This window comes from Corylus avellana, chromosome 4 (assembly GCF_965113065.1).
Source record: "Corylus avellana chromosome 4, dhCorAvel1.hap1.2, whole genome shotgun sequence".
Classification (NCBI taxonomy): domain Eukaryota; kingdom Viridiplantae; phylum Streptophyta; class Magnoliopsida; order Fagales; family Betulaceae; genus Corylus; species Corylus avellana.
The window spans coordinates 34,153,429-34,162,979 of NC_142493.1; the positions used below are offsets into that span (position 1 = coordinate 34,153,429).

Below are 9,551 nucleotides of genomic sequence, written 5' to 3' on the forward strand. Positions count from 1 at the left end.
AGTGGCGATGGGCAAAGGAACGGTGGCGTATTGAAGTGTTGAAGGATTGGGAAACCCTTCTCAGCCCAAACAAGACAGACATGCCTCTGTCTTTACGCCGCGGCGGCGGCGGTGGCAGAGAGACACGTGCCAGCAGTTTGTATCTTATCGAGGCAAGTGATTACGTTTTCAACCGTTCTTGTGCTCCGCTCGATCCATTTCCTCTTCGTCAACGCCGTTGACGCCTCGGTGGGGCTCTCGGTGCCGGAGGAGTTCCATGCCAGGCCGGTTTTGTGCGTGGACGTCATGGACAGCGTGGCTGCGTGCGTGAGCGTTGGGGAGGACGGACGAGTTGGGCGTTTTGGGGCTCCACTCCACGTTTTGGATCTCTAATTAATGCGCAACCATTTGAGGATACGTTTGGGCTTGGGCTTTTATATGATTTTCCATCATTCAATTTATCATGGTCCAGAATAATGTGGACATTGTTGAATGATTTGTGGGCCATATTCAGATTCGGACCCTATAAAAACAAGCCCAAGTACTACTCTAAAAGAAATTGAGAAAAATAATAAATAAATTATTCGAAATACCAACTCTTTTGGGGCCTTTAAATATTCAATAAAAATTCTAAAAGAAGAGGCACTAGTGACTAGGCAGTGTTGTGTTGGTCAGCATAGTGACGGCATTTGTTGTTTGGGAGTAACTATAAAACACTACCGGTTTTTTTTTATTTATTTTTTAAAAAGATTTTGGTTAACTAAGCTCGACCTTAACTATATTATGAAACACTTAATGTTATGGCGAATAACCCTACGTTAAAACATTCATTGGGCCTTACTTCAAGTAGGATGGGATACGACAAACCGGCTAATCCAAGTCAAGAATTAAGGTTCTAAATGGACAAAATTTTTCTCTAAATTAAGAACAAACTTCTTTCAACTTAGCCTATAAAATGTCCTGTGCTCCTTTTAAATGTGAGAAACACATGCTTTTTAAATAGCGAGATCAAAATTGGTAGAATGTATTTGTATCATGACAATTTCTTCCTCCAAATTTGGTTGTAATAATTTCTTCTAATCCAATCTATTAAATTGACACGTGTTTAAAATGCACCTAATTCTTAGATCTATTTGTAACAGGCGTGTGATTCTCAAATGCTTGCATCCAACACATCACATGCATTTTGGATACATGTTAATGTATCAGAAATTCTTTCATTATGCAGAAAATGGAGCCAAACAGATACCTAATCAAGTAAAGGCAAAGCCAAGCACCCAAATATGTATATAAGAAATCTCCTCCAGATCATGATACTCGATTCGAAATGGTATCACATCCAATATTTAGTGACATATGTGACCCACAGGGAACAGGTGATGAACTAATTGCAAGCATGAGAATGTCTCCCATGGTGGGGGGGCCTACAAATTAAAGATTTTCAGGGAAAACATCTTTTTATAATTGAATGCATAGTGCAAAAAGAGAAATATGGATAATAAAGAAAGCTAATGGGGGGGTCTTATTGATGATGGGTTTTAAGAGTGGTTGAAGCATTAGCAGAAGTGACAAATTTAGGTGAGAGGGGTTAATGGAGTGGATTAACACACCCGTGAAAGGAGCAGGACATGATAAAGATAACGCTTATCCATCACCTTTTCTATCTTTAGCCATGCCCAATTGAATCTGTTTCTTTATCTTATCTGCATTTAAAAGCATGTAGAGGCTATGTGGGCAAGTTCTTTGTAGAATTCACGCCATTCAAGAACCTCCCAGAGGTACCAAAATCTAGTCCATTTTTTGATCTTTTCACTAGTTGCTTCTTCTGACGACAGTATTTATCCTCATTTTTGGTATTTATAAGCCGCTGTATTAAAGATCATGGTCTAATATTAATTGTTCTGATCAGGCATTGAAAAATTGCAGAAGAAATAGAGAGTTCACTATGGGGAGTCCTGAACAGATTGCCAACAAGGAGATGAAGGTGGAGATTCCATCAGATGCTGAAGTTATGTCTGGGATTACAAGACAGCCGAGTGCTGCAAAGAGCAATTGTCTATGCTCTCCGACCACACATGCAGGCTCTTTCCGGTGCCGGCTCCACCGCTCCCCGAGCCTGCAGAGGACCGGAAGCATGGACTCCACAACATCAAAGGCTAATACTACCACTGCTGATGCTACTAGGAACCAGAACACAGTACATGCCCAGTGATTCTGATCATAAATAAGTGCATGTTATTGATGTTGTGTGGTTCTTTGTTATTGCTTCCACAGCTTGAGTTATGATTATCTCTTTGTCAGTAACTTTCAAATGAAGTGTCTTTTTGCTTCTTCTGAAGTCTAAAAGGTAATAAGAAGGGCTAGCATTTTCTCTAATGCAGTCTTAGTTTCTAAGAATTGAGATATGTTATGATGGTGGAAGCTCTGATCCCAACCTTTTGCAATTCACAACCATCGAAAGCACAACCAATAAATAGATGGGCATTTTCTTAGACCCAAAATGTTATCATGTTGGCTCTTTGAAGAAATCCATTCCAAAAATCTTCTCCCTTTATAGGAGAATCCCCTCACTTGTGCCTAAAAACCCACCAAATTGATAACACAAATACCCATTTGTTATCGATGTGAAATCACCATTCTAATACAAGAATTATATATATTATCTCTCTTTATTTCCCAACTTTCTAATGTAGGATTTAATAGTAAGAATTTGTGGCAATTTCCAACAGGATAATAGTCCATAATTGGCAGCAGGGTCTCAACTGCTATTCCAATCTTTTTGGACTAATTAGACCTGAACGCCGGTTGTTCACATTGAAACATCAAGTCTAACCAAGTGGTCTCACCAAACTCATTTCATGAGTGATAAACATTTGATGTTGGATATGGAACCAACATCTCTGTTTTTACTTCATAGAGCTCATAATTCTCATATATGGATTAATTTGTTCACGAACAAATGAGCATATTGGATTGCAGATCTTTAAAAATGTGTTTAAGATTTGGGCAGTTGTGTGATTAAGACCATCAAATAGTACTGTGGTAACATTTACCCAACTAACTAAACACAGAAGAGAAAAGGAAAAGCAGAAATGATGATATGAATGGAAATTGGGAAGACTAAAGGAATGGTTAAAGCAATTGACCGAATAGTTGTGAAGAAATTTTGTTCGTATCAGAAGCAAAAAAGCAGACTAAGATCTGCGCAGCTGTACCAAAACAGCAAGGCTTTTGTCGAGGAAAACTAGGATGACCATGATCATGATGGGCTTAATGAAGACAACTAGGACAATCGACAATGACAACCACACAGAACTATGTGATCCAGTGATGTCTAAAGCCTGCATGTGTCGAAAGATTCGGCCTGCTTCTATGCCAACTAGTGTCTGTCTATTTCAGCATGCAGGGATGGATTGATCATCTCAAATCTCAATGATAAAACAAGAAGTCGGTCCATATTGGATTCCAGCAACAGGTAAATCCTCATTGCCATCAATTATTTATTCATTACAAAAAGACTCTCAGAATTTCACAATTTGACACCAGAAAGACTGAGAGTGACCCCATCACTAGATGCCAATTATCGAGTCAATTTGATTGGTAAATAGGAAAGAAAGAAAAAGAAAATAAAGGAAAAGAAAAAGAAGGAGAAAGCCAAAATTTTCTTTCAAGATTGTAATCATTGCAGCACCATTGGTCAACCTCACTAGTAATTGTGATAAGAAATTTCCTTACATGGTGCTTTCGTGTTTTACTCGATTGGTTTAAATGTGGTAGAGTTGAACGATGACTACGGGCTTACTTGCAGATTTTCTTGGGGGTTTAGATTCTGCTGCATTATGGATGTTAGAGATATTGAGACAAGGAAAAAGCAAAGAGGATAAAAAGAAAGAAATTTGGTCTTCTTGGTTTATCTCCAGCCTAAAGGGTTATTTATTTTTAAGTAATTTCAACGCAATATATCTTTTTCAGGTATCTTGTCGGGGAGATTTATTCCTTACGAGGTTAATTTTACTGATATCATAATGTAATATATTATAGCATCATTCTACTCGAAAGCTTAAGTAAATGGTATATTACTCACTCATTTTTATAATATATAACAAAGTTTTTTAGTAAATTAAATTGGAAGAAATTCTTAAAAAAAAAAATACATATACTCCCTTAAACTTACGTATTTTATAATGTACCCACTACCCACAAACTATCAATTGAAGTAAAGTTTCTAAAACTATTAAAAAAATTGCAATGTATCATTTCTGATCTGAAAATGACACAAATACCCCTAATTTTACTTTTTTTGAAAGAAAAAAAACCTATCTAATTGCGACGTGGTTTGAGGCTAAAATTTCCCCATAAAAGAAGATGGGCTGCTATTGGGGATGATGGTGCCGTGAATGGTTGAAAAAGAGGTGAAGATTTGAAGGAATCAACCCAAAGCAATTGAGATAAGAAAGTGAAATAGAAGTCTTAATTAGCCGCCTATGTTCCCCGCCGAAGGACTACCTCGTATTTTTGCCATGGTCATGTCATGTGCAACCTATGTAAAACACGAGTATGTATCAAACATACCCAAAATAGATAATTCACAGGCTAAGTAATTTAGTATCATCTTTTGTTACCAAAAAAATATAAAAAAAAAAATTACTATCATCTTTGTTTTTCAGGCTTTTAAGGGTATTTATGTTTTTCCTACCGAATTGAAATCTTTTCAAATTTTAATATCTGAATTTTAAGAAATTTGGATAGAATGTGAGAGAAGAGACTCCAAGTTTCGAGGTGCCTGAGTTCAAAAGCCCGAATACATTCAAGTACTTGAGATTAACAATACTTTCTCTCATTCCCAGCTGAGTTTCTTTAAATTCAGATAAAAAACCCCTTTCTACTGGCACTAGCCAATCTTCTAGCAGTGACTTTATATTATTAACTGTTCCAACTTGTGTAACCGAATAACATTAATCTCTAGTGTTTTTTGTTTTTTGGTTTCCATTATAGTAAATCTAAAGCCGACAACAAACCTGAAAAACAATGAATCAGATCCACTCAGATGCCAAATCACGAGCTAAAACTTGAATATAGCTGACCTTTTCGTCCAAATCAAAGATATGAAGGAAAAAAAATTCCAAATTTACAGCACCGCACAACGTCAGACAGACACATGAAATACACCAAGAATCTACAAAATCAAGCGAGAAAGGCGAGGAGGAGGATAAAATGAGCTGCAAAAAAAAAAAAAAAAAAAATGAAAAAAAAAGAGACAAAGACAGGTGTTCCAGATTTGTAGACAACAACAACGACGTTGGTCCCACGATTAGTCATTTACACCTAAGACTCTTCCAGTTTCAACAAATGGGTTTCACCGGGAGATATTTCTCTGGCGTCCCGAAAGTGTTGCCTTCTTATTACAATAGATTACATCAACAATGCGCATTAAGATTCTCAAACTTGTTTTTTCCCCTAAAAGTTACACGGCATTTTGCAAGAGAAGAGAAGAGAAGAAAGAAAAAGCAGAGTATATGTTACCCTCAAAATAAACAAAAAACCAAATTACTCAATTCTTTTCACTGGCACTTCTGTTAATCGACCATAATTTACTGAACATCCTTTTGGGTCTTGTGGGAAGAGCACAGAGAGCCTTAAGCCTAGAATGTCTACCGATTCCATCAGGGTTCAGATCATTGTCGTCCAAGTCATCATCTTCAGCCAGCTTCATTCTTAAAGTAGACATTCTTGACTTTGGTGATTTAAGGCCGGAGACGCTCCACTGGTCGTCTGCAGGAATGCTAGTGGTGCTACTTAATGGCGGTGGAGGCCTTGATGGGTCAATGCCTTGTGTGGCTAAGAGTGCCTTGAGGTTGCTTGGCAGCTCGGTCACTTTGCCGCCAGCCACGGCGGCCCGAGCTTGCTCAAAGAAAAGAACTTGCACTACCACCCTCAAGGGGAGAAGCTCATTTTGTGCCGCATGCATGCAGGCCTCCATAGATAGTTTTTTGCAGTCTAGGATTCGACACAACCTTTTCCTCTCGCTCTTGTTCAGGTCTGAGTGAGCCTGGATTTTTCAGGGAAAACAGCTTCTTCAGTGATTTGAAATTCATGTATACACCACACCAATTGTTTTTTTTTTTTTTTTTGGTTTTTTTTTTATTAGTTTAGTTGAACAAAAAAAAATAAAAAATAAGACAAAGATAAAGGTCTAAGAAGACTTCAGCCATACAGGAGGAATTAAGACGCACTAGTCAAACCCTGCTAATTTTCTACATAACTTAACTGCGCAAGTGTCACCAAACGACATACCTCAATCATATCATGCTCAAATTGTCTCTACAAGTCTAAATCAAAGAAAAATCGACAGAGGTTTTTGAGAAGATTTCTCTGTAGTTGTAGGACACCAAGCTTTTTCACCTACCTTGGAAAATATGGAAGATATGCATTTAATTAATTACCAAACCCAGTTAATTTTCTACCCAAGTTGAAAAACAATTTAAAGGGTCAGCGAATGACAACTGAATCACATCAACCGCAGACACTGAACAGAAATTTTCCTTGTGCCAGCCAAAGTATATAAGATCCATATATACCAAATTTCTGGTGGGTCAGCCTAATCCTAACTGCTAATAAATTGTGGAGGTGACAAGATTTTAAGGTCAAGAGAGTTGGTTATCTACTGCAAATGGTGATCCACATGCTACAATGTGAAAGTGATATGTGTCGAGAAATATTTATTATCTTTTAGTGTGAATTATGGCAAATCTGAGAAGTCAAAACAGCCATTTTGTGAATTTACCTTGAGATAAATGTCAATAGCTCTGTAGAGATCATCATGATCCAGCCTTGCAAAATGCGGTATGGCCTCAGCTATTGCAATAAACTTTGACAAAGGCAAATTCACATCCCGGGCAATCTCTTGGAGATACCCGTCCACAAGCTTTGCCACTTTTAATTTTGAGCTATGGGATGCTGAAGATGACCTCCTGCTCTCCTGAAACTCAAAATCAATATTTTCTGCTGACCGGGACCTTCTCCTTTCAGACCCCAGCTTGGATCTTGGAGGACTAGTTGGGGGACTCTGCCCTTGTAACATGAATTGCTCCAATATGATCATCACTATGTCCACATCATATAGTGTATCATTTGCATACGATAGAGAGGGTATTAACAGATCACTGACCCTTGCATCCTCCAACTGAAGTCCCACTCTTCTGGCCAATTCCATCTTTGATGAAGAAGAAGCATTAAGGATGTTGGCTGCCTTCAATAGTTTAAGTAAGAAACTGGAAGAAACAGCGCCCTTCTCTGCTGGGAGTAAGCTTACTATTGACTCCAAAAGTAGCCTATGCTTTGAAGTTACCTCACTGGTTGTGTCTGAATCCGAGTCCGCTGCTGCTGCTGCTGCTGCTTTTTTATTGACATATCCATCCCTTGATATATTGGGCAGCCATCTAGATGCATAGAGTTTCAATGCATCTCCAAGAAGATTAGAGGGTATCTTCCCACCAGACTTAATTGCTATCATGGTTCTCCAATAAAGGTCTATTCCCAGTTCCGCCATATCTTCTGCCCACCAACCCTTGGTTTCTGGTTTATATCTCTGGCTCTCCGCACCATTGCATGATATATCGTCCCTCCCCCGACGGGAATAACTATGCGACAAGCTCACCTTTGATGGGTGGCTTAAGACTTTTGAAGCAATTGCTTCAATGCATCTGCTTGTTATTGCAAGGTCTTCTGACCACAAAGGAAAGCCTTTTGTGCTTTGTAATGTCACAATGGAGTCCTTCCACCCATGAAGAATGCAGGAATTGAAGAAAACTTCCAGCTTGTACATTAGGTTCCCTTTCTCAACATCCTCTGTCATCTGCAAATACTCAGCAGCACATCGAGCAGATACAATGTTGTAGGCACTAAGGGTGATTGTAATACCATAACAAAACTTTGCACACAGTTCAAATGCTTCAACTCCACCAGGGAAATCAGGAAGTTGGATTATTTGGTGTTGTGAGGATTCAGGAGATTCAGAGCATAGCCTCTGCAGGCGCAAACACTTGGACAGAAGAGGAAACTGCGTGCCATGAACATACATGAATCACTTTAAAGAAAACCCAAAGATTGTCATTCAATTGAATACCATCATATATCTAACTAAACTACCCTTAAATATGAAATTCAGAAGAAAAAAAAAAAAAAAAAAAAGTTGCTAAGAAGTTTACCTTGTGAAGTAAGTATCTGCTTCCCTTCACCTGAATTATGAGATCACTAGAGACTTCAGAGGAGACTGACCTGAAATAAGATAAAAGAAACCCATAGTATCTTCCTTTAGTTAAAGCAACCAACTACATGTAGAATCAGTGATTCTCTTACCTTACAGCCTCTGTAGTATAGAAAGTATCTGGCCGAGATCCAAGTTTCATAAACTTCATGACTGATTCTTCTTGTTTCCTTCTATGGTTATGTGTTCATCAGATGCTCCTTAACATAATTTGAATCAGACAAAAAGACCTTGTTGAATAAGAAAAAGCTTCTCCTAAAGTGCACCTTGATTACAAGAACTTCCTCCTCAAACAGCAGCCGAAAGTGCTCCAGGCAAGAACACAATAAAAACTACCCATTTCCTGTATTAAATTTTCCCAACTCAGTAACCCAACAAGAAAGTTACCCGGCCAATATCAACAAGGCCACCAACTAAATAATTCATCAACATACACAGGGAAACAAAAAAAGAAAGGAAAAAGATAAAATCACAAATTCATGGAGGAGAGAGGATATCCAAGAGTGAAGGAATACCAAGAGCTTTTGCTGTGGGTGTAAGCTATCTGAGTTTTATATATAGAATTTTATAAGTAGCAGAAATTGAGAAGATCAAATACTCCAAAGCTTATGTCCTTTCAGTCAATTCCATACCCCATGTGACTTGGACATGCAAACAAAAAATCAAGACACTGCAATCCCGTCAAATTCACACATACCATACTCCCACCAGGTCAATCAAACAAAAGCACAGAAAATACAAACCCAAAAGAAAATTAAAAAAAAAAAAAGAAAAAAAGAAAAAGAAACCAAAACTGCATGTAGCAGCTCTAGAACAAATATCCATATCAAGTTACATGACACACATTATTACTCAAATTAGAAATACTTAAATCTAATAAAGAATATCTATAAACCACAACCTGAGATTTGAGGTTTTCGATACTCTCCAGAAACAGATTCTGCCAATCATTCGTCGGAAAATTGGACCTGAACAAATGTAAAACAACCATGTAAATTTTTTATTTATTTATTTTTGTTAATTGCAACTCCAAGAAAGAATTATGGTTTTAGACATTTTGGCATGGTCATGCCAGCGTGCCATTCAAAAGGCGACCCCCACGTGCTTATCCTGCGCCCACCAGCGCCCCTCCCCCTCATCATTGCCACAGCATAATTTTCACTGTGCATCCCGGGATTATTTTAGTCAAACACTAATTTATACGCAACATCGTACGCCCTCTCTCTATTTCATTATTAATTTCAAAAGGAGAATATTAATTAGCAAGAGAAAAAGAAAAGAAAAAAATCCCAATGAGTTAACTAAA

The 9,551-nt window shown here is 38.0% G+C and overlaps 1 protein-coding gene across 3 annotated transcripts; it reads right to left on the reverse strand.

The window, feature by feature from the left end:
- Positions 1–5,234: 5,234 nt before the first annotated feature.
- Positions 5,235–9,278, reverse strand: LOC132178768 (Phototropic-responsive NPH3 family protein). Of its 3 annotated transcripts, none has more exons than XM_059591312.2 (6): positions 9,147–9,278; positions 8,512–8,588; positions 8,338–8,418; positions 8,187–8,256; positions 6,764–8,038; positions 5,235–6,028 (listed from the first exon to the last, which is right to left on the reverse strand). In XM_059591312.2, exons 3-6 carry the CDS (start codon positions 8,394–8,396, stop codon positions 5,531–5,533), a joined length of 1,902 nt encoding a protein of 633 aa, XP_059447295.1. In that variant the 5' UTR covers positions 8,397–8,418; positions 8,512–8,588; positions 9,147–9,278; the 3' UTR covers positions 5,235–5,530. The 3 variants fall into 3 exon arrangements, with proteins under 3 accessions (XP_059447295.1, XP_059447296.1, XP_059447292.1); XM_059591313.2 differs by lacking the exon at positions 9,147–9,278 and adding an exon at positions 8,761–8,947; XM_059591309.2 differs by lacking the exon at positions 9,147–9,278 and adding an exon at positions 8,761–8,946 and having other exon boundaries at positions 8,338–8,588.
- Between the last annotated feature and the right edge of the window lie 273 nt (positions 9,279–9,551).

Bases quoted from the DNA above. Each gene is read 5' to 3' on its own strand.
- LOC132178768 (XM_059591312.2), bottom strand. From the start codon at position 8,396: ATGAAGTTTATGAAACTTGGATCTCGGCCAGATACTTTCTATACTACA. The intron at 8,039-8,186 runs GTAAACTTCTTA...CATGGCACGCAG, and splicing joins GCAGATACTTACTTCACAAG to TTTCCTCTTCTGTCCAAGTG. The intron at 6,029-6,763 runs GTAAATTCACAA...TGAAAAATCCAG, and splicing joins CTATTGACATTTATCTCAAG to GCTCACTCAGACCTGAACAA.